This window comes from Terrapene carolina, unplaced genomic scaffold (genome assembly GCF_002925995.2).
Source record: "Terrapene carolina triunguis isolate 2854851 unplaced genomic scaffold, T_m_triunguis-2.0 Scaffold210, whole genome shotgun sequence".
In the NCBI taxonomy this organism is placed as follows: Eukaryota; Metazoa; Chordata; order Testudines; family Emydidae; genus Terrapene; species Terrapene triunguis.
In genome coordinates this window covers 40,797,631-40,810,304 of record NW_020664561.1, presented here as the reverse complement: position 1 = coordinate 40,810,304, position 12,674 = coordinate 40,797,631, and the positions used below count along the sequence as shown (strand labels likewise).

The 12,674-nt window shown below is 43.4% G+C and overlaps 1 protein-coding gene across 1 annotated transcript in view; it reads right to left on the bottom strand.

Moving 5' to 3' along the window:
• The window catches only part of LOC113407306 (uricase-like), a 27,844-nt gene continuing 15,170 nt past the window's right edge, over positions 1-12,674 (bottom strand). Inside the window, exons 4-8 of the mRNA XM_026655655.1 lie at positions 12,086-12,164; positions 2,272-2,458; positions 1,538-1,661; positions 885-968; positions 1-119 (exon numbers count right to left, since the gene is read on the bottom strand). Of these exons, the coding sequence (XP_026511440.1) occupies positions 39-119; positions 885-968; positions 1,538-1,661; positions 2,272-2,458; positions 12,086-12,164 (555 nt within the window). The 3' untranslated portion in view covers positions 1-38. The remainder of the gene's footprint in view (positions 120-884; positions 969-1,537; positions 1,662-2,271; positions 2,459-12,085; positions 12,165-12,674) is intronic.

Genomic DNA, 12,674 nt, shown 5'->3' with positions numbered 1-12,674 from the left:
ACATCCATCCAATTGACTTGCTGCTCATCTCTTGCATCTTAGGCTTGCTCTCTTAAGCACTTCTTCCTACCGAGAGTGCATGTATAAGAAGCATAGGGAATCTCCACTGGGATCAGAACCTGAATATAAATGACATATACATGAGTAGCTCACCTCCAATTGGAGTACCCATCAACCTCAGCGGTATCATTGAACTAAAATCAATATTCAATAGAACCTGAGGGCACTCAACACGTCAAAAGATCAAGCCACCAGGTACCATTCCTGCCCTTATTGAAGTCAATGGGGTTTTTGCTATGAACTTAAATGGGAGCAGGAGCAGACCTATACTGGCTATTTAAAGGGGGCCAGGATAAGAGTAGTGAGGGAAGGGGACCCAGATCCAGGGGAAGGAAAACAGAGAATAAGGGAAGACTAATTCATCTGTCAAAAGTGGCAATCGTAAAATCAAATACCCTGATTTTCCTCTCATTTATACCAGGTTTATACTAGTGTAACTTCCTCAGGCCAGCTCCTCAGCCACACCTGGGCACCACTCTGAGCAGCTGAGGGGGAGGGAGACAAATGCTGCACAGCTTCCACCCTTGTCCCCCTCCCATCCCAGAGTTGTGCCCAGGTTTAAATGATACCCAGCTGCAACAAAACAGCAAGAGGCTGTTCTAGCAGCTGGGGATTTCTGGAGCACAGCCAGGCTCTGACCACATCCCCTTTCCTTCACCACACCCTCAACACACTGGCCCTACATCACAAGAGGGAATCCATAGGAACCCGGTTAACTAGCTTTTGTGGCCAATTTGCACCACCAGAGCAGTGCAAAGGAAACACATTTCTAGTGGGTTTTTCTAAAGGACCCCATGCATTTAATATTTTAAAAGTTCCCTCACCTCCTTCTCATTGGTCAATCCAAATTTCTTCAGGTCTATGTCATCATAATAAATGTTGTTCAAGGTGACTTCAATCTCCTGTATCTGAAATGATAAAAATCTGAAACTGTCAGTTTGTCACCAGACTTTCCTGCATGACAATCTGATAAAGTATTTTAACAATTGAAAGGTCACAAAAGGAAGGGGAGCAAAGAGGATAAAATGGGCCCATTTTAGAAACACTTGAACATTATTCTGTAGCTAGGGTGACCAGACGTCCCGATAAAATTGGGACTGTCCCGATATTTAGGCAATTTGTCCCGATATTTTGTGGCACTCCTTTTTTTTTCCCCCTCTGCCTGCGACCCCCCCCCCCCCCCCTCCGTCCTGATATTTTTTCCCTCTTATCTGGTCACCCTATCTGTAGCATTCTTCCCTTTTGTTTCTGAGTCTGTTCCTGTGAAGTGCTGAGTGCCCTTCACATCCATTATCCTCATAGGAAGTGCTCTGCATTTTCTCTGCATTCTCATTGTCCCAAAACAGCTAGCTGCCCCTTCAGGCAGGTTCATATTTTACTTAGGTTATCTAGACAAATGGGCCCAGCCTGAACGTCTCAGTGGGTCCCACGACTGTATTTGCTTTATGAGCTAAATACTAAATGGTGAAAAAGATACCTGTGGAATTCTCGCCAGGGTGAGCATCTGAATATTGTTGACCGTCTTCTGGTGAGAGGGTGAGTATTCCCCACAGTCAGGTGGCCCAGAAAATGCCTCAAGGACACTCTCGTGAACAGTGTCCCTTGAAAATATTGTGTGAAAGTAAAGCTCTAAAATTACTGATGAAACATTTTATTAATTGCCGTTATGCTTGTTTATCTGTAATATTTTATTTTCATTTCCTTTGTCTCTTTCTAACAACAATATAACACAGGGTTTGTACTAAGCCCTCTCCTAACCAATTCCCCCTCCCACTCCAATCCCCCTAACCCTGTAATATTGCACATCAGCATTTTATTTAAGCTATTTAGCTTATTTTGCCGAGGTGCACTGTGTTCAAATATGAACTACCCAGTCCAGATCATCAGCTGGTGTAAATCAGCAAAGCTCTGAATTGGAGCTACCCCAGCTTACACCAGCTGACAATCTAGCACTCAGAGCCTTATTTTCAGAAGTACTGAACACTCATAACTTCAGCTGACGTCAATGGGAGCTGTGGGTGCTCAGCAACTGAAAATCAGGCCTAGAGAATTTAAATAAGGCAGTTTTAATGGTAATAAAAAGCAAGCTGGGGTTGCTTTTAGAGCACAGTCTGTGCAGTGCCTACTGCATGTGGAGGGTTGGTTGGTTTGTTTTTGAGGGAGTCTAGGATAATACATTTGCCAGCAGACATGATTCAATTCAGTACGTACCATACGCAGTCAAAGTCAATATCTTGACACTCGCCATAGGACCACTTGCAGAATAGTTCTGCACTTAAAACCCTGTCGGTCCGGTCAGGAATCGTGGTGTATTTGTCCCTGTGAAAGCCTTGAAATCCAGACTGTGTTGTTTTCTTAAGTTTCAGCTCTTTAATTCCAGAGAGAACAAGTGGACAACCTGTGATCCAAAAATATTAGAGGGAAAAGATCAGCTCCTATTCATGCAGGGAGATGGGAACTCTATGCTGGGGTGACGTACTGCCATACAGCATTCACTCAGAGGTGTAATTTTTTGCATTTGTGTGATACTTAGGTATTGCTCAACATTATTGTCTGCACACAGACATACGGCGCTGAGAGCCAACTTCTATACATTAGAAGTTAGAGTGTGATCTTGAAAGGTGCTGTAGGTCCTTTCCCTAAGGAGTGGCACACTCCCAATCCAATTCCCATTAAAATCAATGGGAATTAAAGGCATTCCACACCTCACCTTTTTGATCAGCCCCTTAGCCATGTCTATGCCACAGGCTTTCTTTCACACAATGTACATCAGTATACAGACGTCAAACTTAGTATATCACTCGTGTGCGTGCATACTTGGCTGCTTGCACCAGCACTGCACATACTCACCAGGACTGCTTGTGTCAATGCAAAGTGCAGTGTGCCATGCACCGTAGTCTGGCACAATGCCTGTTGGGACATTTTTGCAGTGTGTTGCGGGACAGAAATGACTTGTCCACGGATCACTGAGAGCTAGGGGCCAAGTTCCCAGCATGCAAGTGTCTCCACCCCATAATGCCAGCCATATCCCATAATTTTTGCTCCTTATTTTTAAAACCCCACAATCCCGCATGGCACTTTTCGGTTTCCACCATCTCTGACAGAAGCATGGAGCCCACAGAGCTCTGCACTATTCTCATAAACATCACAAATACAGGACACATGATTCTCCTGTATTTGCAGAGACACAGAAGTACCACACTTTAGCAGTCAGCCATACGTGTGTTTTGTGCTGAACTGTTCTCTGTGCCTTGAGCTTTGATTGCTGTTAGGACGTGTTTGGTGTTTGCTGTCTAGTTACAGCTATGACCGTTTTCCTCAGCCTCTGAGTTATGCGGTTTTGAGTACTGTAATGCATTCTGCAATGTTTGTTGTGTACTATTAACGATAATTTTATTCTCCAAAAATAGAAAATTGAGTGGCAAAAGCAGCACAGAAAAACCATGAGCAAAAAACTGCAGGCTATGCAATACAAACTTTAAACATATATTAACAGAATGGGACTTCGAAATTGGAAAGGCCGCTAACATTTCTGTCCATTTCAGTGTACAAATATAATCCATTGTGCCTACAGATATGCCAGCTGTGGCTCTCAGAGGTCAGTGTACGTGAAGCTGTGGTTTTCCTTGCTGGCAACCGGCATGGAGTGGTAGGAATATAGATGTGGCTGTTATGCCACATGGAATGTAGGATGGTGCATGGAGCTGCTAGAATGGAGTTCTCTCAGGACTGCAAAGGGTGCGGAGTCCAGGATTTTTGAATCTGTACATCGACAGGTCTGCAAAAGCATTTGTATTTGCTGCCTGAGAAGACCCATTATGTCCTGGTGCATCTCCCTCTCCTTTTCCTGGGCCTTTCTCCTGTCCACTCTCTCTTGCTTCATGCCGTCTGCCATGATGGTCCTCCAGACCCTTTGTTCATGGTCTGATGCAGCACTGGCTTGCAGGAACTTGCTGAACATGTCCTTCCTAGTCCTCTTCTTTCTCCTCGTCCTCAGGATCTGGCATTCTGTGAGTGAGAAAGGCGTGCCCCTCAAGGTAGCAACAGCAGCAACTGCTGATAAAAACAGACAAATGTACCATGGATTTAGTCACAATGGAAAGGGAAAGATAAGTTTCAAAACTCCCTCCCTTATTCCAATACAAATTTTTAATAAGACATTCTTACTGGCCCTTCAGCTTTGGAGCACCTCTGCACAGCACCGTTCTCCAGCCCCAGTGATGGTGAGTATGGCCTGCCAGAGGCGAGGAGGGGTGGGTGGGAAGGTATTTTGGTTTCATGAAACAACAGACTTTCTGTCCCTATTCCATGGGTATGAGCATAGGGCAAGGGCACTGATTATTGGCACTATTTTTCTCAAGTGGTCGTGATTTTAGCTGATATCTCACTCCTGGGGGTAACAAAGGCACAGAGAGCACAGCTGCTACTGGTGTCCCAAAGCCACCCGAGCCCATATGCTGCTAGCCTATATACTGCAATGGTGCCAGCCAAACTCGTCATGGAGTGGTGGGGGAAAGGAGGAAAAAATAAGGCAGCCATCCCTAGAAACCTTTAGGGGAGAAGTGTAGAGCACCCCCATGAAAGTTTCACAGAGCTCTCTCAGGAGGGTACATAAAAAAATATTACTTTGCCTGCCTCCTTGCCAATGAAAGCATATACAACTCCTACCTTTGTTAGTTCTACCTTTTGCCTCTTCTTCTACAAGTTAACCAATGAAAAGATGATACCTGTGTCTTATTAGCTTGGGGATGGGCTGGGTATCATCTTTAAACTTAAACATTGTAAAGAAAATGCATGAACACACTTACCCAAGATCCCTTCCCCTTCTTCAGTTCATCCCCGCTTAGCTGATGGGACTGACTAGACTGCTGCAGAATCTCAAACAGGTCCTGGCTTGGGGCATGGCTGGAGCCCCCCTGCTGCACCTCCCCACTTCTTCTCCACCTGCTCACTGTTCATGGCTGGGGTCTCTGTCTCAGTCTCCTCCAAAGTATCCATGGTGGTCTGCAGCGTGCGGGTAGGGTCTTGGCCAAGTATGACATACATCTCATTGTAAAAGTAGCAGCTCAGCACCAGATCAATTGTTGCGCTCCCTGTCCTTGTGGTATACCAGGTGCTGTTACTTTGCTTTCACGCAGCATTGCTCTTGGTCCCCGTCATACCTCTTAGCCTGCTGGTAGAGGTCCATGTTTCTATGGCTGGTCCGTGGCTGTGCTTGCACAACCTCTTCTCCCCACACCCAGGAGATCCAGTATCTCCTGTCTACTCCAGGCAGGAGCATGTCTAATGTGTAGACCCAACATGGTCAGCTGGGCAATAAGGAAAAGGCATTTCAAAAATACGTGAGGCGGGGACAGCTTCCAGTCTCTGTGATCCACAGGCAGCGGAGTTCACAATTGTGACCAAAGTGGTCTGTGTTGCAGGGAATAAGGTGTTGTGGAACAGCTGCTGGAGAATTTTAGGGTCGAACCAGGTCACATAGTGTCTACACTCCCACTGCATGACCATGGTTCATGCTGCTCAGGGAGATGGTTTTACTGCGTCGCTGGAATGGAGTGCTTATGTCAATGGGAGACACATGCACAAATAGGGTGATGCAAGGGGGCTTATGTCGACCTAACTTTGTAGTGTAAATAAAGCCTTAGACAGAGCTAGAACTTGTTTCAGCTCTCATTGAAGGCAATGGAAGGACTCCCATTGACTTCAGTGGGAACTGAATTGAGCCATAAGTGATGTGGCCTAAGAGAATGATGAGGTCAGTTTTTTCCTAAGTAACAACAGGGAGTATTGTAGGAAATCTACTATATATAGACTGGAACCCTTCTGAAAGTCCCTCTTTCACATCTATCTCAGTGTGAGTTCTGCATGTGTTATATTTGGAGGCAAGCAGCCAATGTGAACTCTTGCAATTTGGATTTGCAGACATTGGTTTTTGTACCCGCAGCTTCAAGTTGACAGTAGGTACTTTCAGTTTTGACCGCTACATCTAAAACTTATTACTGCAGATGTGAGGATCACAGCTTTCTTCTGAATACCAACCAGAAGATTTCTTGACTTTTTATTTGAGAAGCTCTTTTGGATGATCACACTGGGAAATTTCATGTGTCTAATCCTTTGAATTACACTGATAACTGAACATTTAACTTTTGTTTCCCTATGCACTAGAAAATTTTTCTGAGCAAGAGAAGCTAGTTTTTTGTTTGGTCCCAGGTAACAATCAAATCTGTTTCATGTGTGTGAATGGTTGCTGTGTCACAAATCTTTCTATTAAGATACTTGAGAGTTATCACTAGTGACAGTTGAGAGATATTTCATTTTTTTTAAGCATTGGAAAAGCACATGCCCCACATACATAGCAATCTCACGTCTGTATGGCATGTGAAACCAGCCTTGTGACTACACCCAGATGTCTCCAAAACTGAGACTCTACAGGTCCAAAAGGGAGTCTACTCTTCTACACCAGATAAGGATAAATTTCCTTCTGCTGGCTCAGGAGATTGGCCGGGAGATATAGTCTTTCAAGGTGCTTATGCTCTGAAAAGTGATTGTATAAAAATGGCATCATGAGTAGGGATGGTTGAAAGTTTTCCATCAAAACTGTTTTTTTGACAGAAAATCGAGGTTTTGTCAAAACAAAATTTTTCATGAAAAGTATCTGCTTTCCATACAAAATGTTGCTTTTGTTGAAAACTTTTCGCTGAAAACCAAAAAAATATATATTTTTTTACTAACATTTGACATTTTTATTAGGACAAAAAAATCTTCTGACCAGTTCTGATAACAAATTTTCATACTTATTCTGTGTCAGTGATTTTCACACTATGTTTGGCCAGTTGAAAAAGATAGCATTTCCTAGCTGCCAGCTTTGTGTAGAATCTGAAAGGCAAGCTGGGTTCTTTCTGACTGTGAGTTCTTTAATAACATAGATTCTGCAGCTGGGTTTTAGTTAATAATTCTGATGATAATGTGCAAGCCAGAATAGGCTCCAATTCACTCTCCCTTACTTGTATTAGCTCTTTCCTTTATAAGACAATATTTAAAGAATAGCCTGTAATAGAATTTATTAATTTTAAAAAAATGGCCACTTGATACAGGAGATATTTAAAATGGATTGCCACATCTGAAATAATAATCACATTTTATTTTGCAGATACAGATCTCCTCTCATTTTTATTCTTTGCATTCTTTTTGTTGTTGTCTTAAACTTGTCTAAGGAGTTGTATCTCTAATTTCCAGGGGATTCCCCTCTATTTCATACCAGGACATTGGAGCAGTTAAAGAAAAGACTGCCCTCAGTAATACTTCCCAGGTTTCATACAGAGCCTTATGCATGCTGGGACAGGACTTGAGGAGTTTAGTCAGTGCTGTTAAGTAATCATGCACTGGAGGCGCATGAGCAACGAAACTCCTAATTTATGTATTTTACTGTCAAGTATCACTGCCCCAGTTTAAGGAGCTCCCCTATAACCTGGGATATAGATGTTTTATATATCTCTTGTTTTAAGCCAGAGGTCCCAAAACTGTGGGGCATGGACGAACATTGGGGGGGACCTGGCAGGGCCCAGACCAGCTCCCACAAGGAGCGGGGAGGGAGCACCACCCAGTCCCTCCCCACCCCCACCTCTGCTCTGGTCCTGCCCCAACTGCATTCCTGGCCCTGGCCCCAGCCTCAGTGCAGCTCCGCTCCCGGCCCTGCGCCAGCTCCCAGCCTCAGCCACTGGCCGCAGCTCTGTTCCAGGCCTGGGGCCAAGACCAGGAGTGGAGCTGCACCTGGCCACGGGCCCAGATGCCGGACCCCACCACAGCCCAGCTGCGGCTCCGCTCCTGCCCCCGCCACGGCCCCAGCCTCGGACCCCGAATCCCTGTCCATGACCCCCCCTGGCTCTGGCTCCAGAGGGGTCGGGCTGGTGGGCACTGATGGGGTAAGAGGGATGCGACCCTCAAAATTTGGGGACCACTGTCTTAAGCTCATTGCAGTGGGTGACTGAGCACCTATGCAATGTTTATTGAAAGATAAAATACCTTATTTTATGCTATCAGTATATATAGGTTTTATGTTTTCTTTTCAGTTGCCAGATATTGAATCAATTAAATTAACCAAGACCTTTATTGACTCACAATAGCTCTGTGCTTGTTAACGTTCGATATGTTGATAATGAAATATGCTTATGATTATATTAATTCTCAGAGCTCTTTTTACTAGCAGAGTGAAAGGGTGAAATGCAAGGGTTGCCTGAAGTAAATTTCAAAGTCTAGTTAATAGGTGTGTAGGAGGAACATTAAAGATAGAGACAATTATCTTGCAAGAAATTAAAAAGGAAATAGTTGAAAACCATCTCTGGTGTTACTCCTCACCTATGCAGGAAATCCAGAGAAAACTATTAAAGGGCTGCATGATAGCGAGACTGAAAATTGAAGGTAAGTCATTTTGGTGAGTTCTGGTACATGCTTTTTGTTTGCAAACTCTCATAGGGTGCTCCCTCCAACATGACCTTTTGTGGCCCTGCAGGTGCAGTACACTCAGCACCCCCTCAGGTTCTTTCAATCAATTATCCAGACTTGGGTTGGTTCAAAACATGTACCCCCTTCATGGGATCTAATTTATTAAGTCTGTCTATGGACGGTAACTTACTTCACTGGTGACCATAAGTCACCCCACTCTGGGTTCATACAAGAGTCCTGGTCAGCTCTTGTTCTTGTTCGAGTTCCCACCCAACCTCCACCCGTACCCCCCCTTGAAGGACCTGGGGTTGTGCTTCAGATGGTCACTTTCTCAAAACAGGAATCCTCAGCTCTCTTCCTTGGAGCTGGGTTGTAAATGTAACCCTTCTGCCAGGCAACAGCAACAAGGGCCAGGTTCAATATCTGGGGGTTCCTGTTAACATTACAAAACAGAACTGTCTTGAGCCCTCACCCAGAAATCTGGGAAAACTAAACGCCATACCTGGGTTCTGCTAAGAGATAATACTTCCCCACTCGCAAGCACTAAGTCTGTCTATAGCAAAAGGAAACTTTTATTAAAAGGAACAGGGAACTTAGTATTAATTTGGGAAAAAACTGCAACAAAGATTCAGAAGTATGCACGCTGTACGTAAATACCCAACCCACAGTATTGTGGGCAGTATCCTTTGCCTCAGTTTCCGACCTTGCTTTGTGAAATTCTGACAAATGTCCCTTTAACACACTACTCCCCTTTCCTTCTGCTGCACCCTGCTCATGGTTGGTCATCCAAAATCAGTGACATCCCCAAATTCAGGGGTGCATTCACAATGATTCACCTCCCACCCCAGAAAGGGTGTGGGTGTCAAGCAATGCCTCTGCTGCTGCCACTGCTCACCATTGCTGCTGCTGATGGCCACCACATTTACTGCTGCTCACTGTCCCCTCTTCCTCTAGCTGTGATGTAGTGTTCTGAGGTTACACTGCTTAGCCCAGTTCTTAGTGGTATCAGTGGGTAGGGGGAACCTCACTTCTGCTGCATCCTCTGTGTTATCTTTCATTACAACACTATCCCCACACCAGGTGTAAGGCTCAGCCCCCAAAACTGCTCATCAATGATTTCAACTCCTGTGATCATTGAACAGAAACACAGTCTCTAATTTGATCTGATCAGCTCTGTCTTTAAACACCAGAGGGAAAGGATCAAATGGTATCTAGGACTCTTTAAACAAAGTCTGCACCACCAATGGTTATCCCATCACCCGCTCACGTTCACGTGGATTTGGCATCACTACCTCCTGCTTGTGAGTGAAGTGCAAGTAAGGGTGGCCCCCTCAGCTGAGGCATGTTGGGTTCAGTTCTACTGCCCTTTAGTCGTACAATAAGGATAACATTTCATTACCCCTTCACTCAAGACTACAGTGCATTTTAACCCAGAACAGCTGGAATTGATCACTTTGGCAAAGCCAGTATGTCTGCTGATCGCCTAGCCACAATAGGTGTGTCTATGCAAATGCCATCTGCTTCTGAAGTACTTTCCCCCAGTTCATCAATAGATGGCAGTGGAGAGAGCTCACTCAGGCCCTGGCTCACATTAGGTAGGCAGTCCCTCCGTCTCTCCTTAAACAGGAGTTCCCACTCTCATCCTTGGAGCTGGGTTGTACTTTAGCCAGGTTCTCCATCAGCGGGCTTCTTTCCCCCCAGTTAGTCCTCGGGCTCAGTGTGTTCAGCAGGTCAGCCCTCTCCATCTGCTATCTGCCCTACTATGAGGGAGGAGGCAGAATTTATGCTGGTCCTCTTCTCCCAGTTCATCCGCAATTGGTTGTGTGAAATGTTAACTTTGCCCCACCCACTCTGCAAGGCTCCTGTGCCCTTAAAAACAGCGTGATGGCATTTCCTCCCAAGCACCATTTATTCCTGGCACTGCTTCTGCTCTATCAATGTCTCCTAGGTCCTGGTATATACATTGGACCGTTCAAAATCTTAAAAGGCAATGCCACGTAACAGGGACGGACTGACCCCGTAGGCACCACGATCCTTAAGGGACAGACTGCTCCCTCACACAAACATTCACAGCTTTTATGCATGTGGTGTACAAGGTTTGATGATGAGTCTTTAGGCACTGAAAAATATGCAATACTATCAGTGTATTAAAAGCAGGAGCTTTTCCAGAAAATGATATAAACTCTTTAATTTCATTCAGGTTTCTTTTTTCATTTCCTTGTAGAAGTTAAGAAAGGATGTGGAAACCCAAGTCAGAGTTGCTCATGCTGCCAAAAATGTGGCATTGGTTAAATGTCCTCCGGATCATAAAACATCTCTTCCTATAGAAAACTCAGGCCAAATTTCACTGGAAATTTGTGTCTGATGCTGCCTGTTCTACTGGTAGAAATACTAGAAAAAACACTCAGAATGAGCCTTTCAGAGGTCTTTGCTGTTCACAAAAGAAATGAGTTGTGCCAAGATACAAGTAGACATGCTAGATAACTCATAGAGGGGCCTTCCAATTCTAACAACCCTGTGAACCAGGAAGGGGACTTGATGGGTCATAAGACTGGTAATGAGCTACAGAGCCTTTCATCTCTAGATTATGAATTTGAATACAGCCTCAGTCAGTAGCAATTAAAAGTTGTTACTATCTGATGATTGTTCAGTACTAAGGAGCCTATTGTTACTATTTCTATCTCAGCAGAGCCTAGAAACTCCAATCCCATTGTGCTTAACACTGTAGTGATCTCAGTCCAGTTCCTGGCATTACAGCCTCATGTTACATAAAACAAAATTTGGATCTAACTGGCATTCTTGAGGGCAGTCACAGCAATGAGGTTGAATTTGTAGATTCAAATTGGTAGCTAGATATCTAACACGCTAGTTTACATATGTAGGTGCAGCTTTAAATCCTACATTACTTGAGCACTCCAAAACTCTCACTGAACTCAATGGGAGTTTTGGTGATGCAAGGAATTCAGAATTTGTGCACACACATTTTAGTGTTTACACATGAAAAATTGCTTGCACAGAGATATGGGTGCAACGTTAGAGGTTACGCTGAGGTCCTCTAGCAGCCGGACCTAATTTGTAATGCAGAAATTGAATCTTTTTAGAAGCAAAGCCAAGGCATATTCATGGGCTTTTGCAGTGTTACTGTAAATTAGTCAGTTGGACTAAAATACTACATCTTTGGGAGTGTACTGACTGTTAGAGTAACACTAAAATTCAGACTATAGGCTATACTATGATGTATTAGTGGAAGCCGGTCATTTTCAGAAGCCAGTTCAGTCCTGTGAGTTTATGTAATAGTAATGCTTTGTGAACAATTTGTAATTATTATGTGTTTAGGAGAACTCTATAAATATAAGGCTGGATTCTGCTCACCCATGATTCAGTGAGCAAGGACAAAGGATCAAACCTATCTTAAAAACTTTGAGGTGCCCCTTTCTTTGTTTTAGCGCTGTGGAGAATCTTTGATTATGTTCTAAGCCTTTAACTCCTGCAATCATCTCTAAACCTGTGTTTGTCTTTAATCAATAGAGACATTAAGGAAGGAGTAATGATTCTGAAGGAAAATTAGCAATTATTTTCTCACCATTCTGACACTGTTCGGCTTCACAAAAGCGAATTCCTTCAGGAACACAGATAAAGGAATGGACATGGGGAATTCCATTCTACAGATTTAAAACACATTTGTAAGTAAAACTGTAATGCATTGTAATATAACTTTTAAAAAATGAACTGAGAAAGAAACATCCAGAAAAACACATTAGTATTTTTTAGAACTGTCGAGTAATTGCAGTTAAATCACGCGATTAACTCAAAAAAATGAATCGCGATTAAAAAAATGAATTGCAATTAATCGCAGTTTTAATCGCACTTTTAAACAATAGAATACCAAATGAATTTATTAAATATTTTGGATGTTTTTCTACATTTTCATATATATATTGTATTCTGTGTTGCAATTGAAATCAAAGTGTATATTATTTTTTATTACAAATATTTGCACTGTAAAAATGATAAACAAAAGAAATAGTATTTTTCAATGCACCTCATACAAGTACTGTAGTGCAATCTCTTTGTCATGAAAGTGCAACTTACGAAGTAGATTTTTTTTGTTACATAACTGCACTCAAAAACAAAACAATGTAAAACTTCAGAGCCTGCAAGTCCACTCAGTC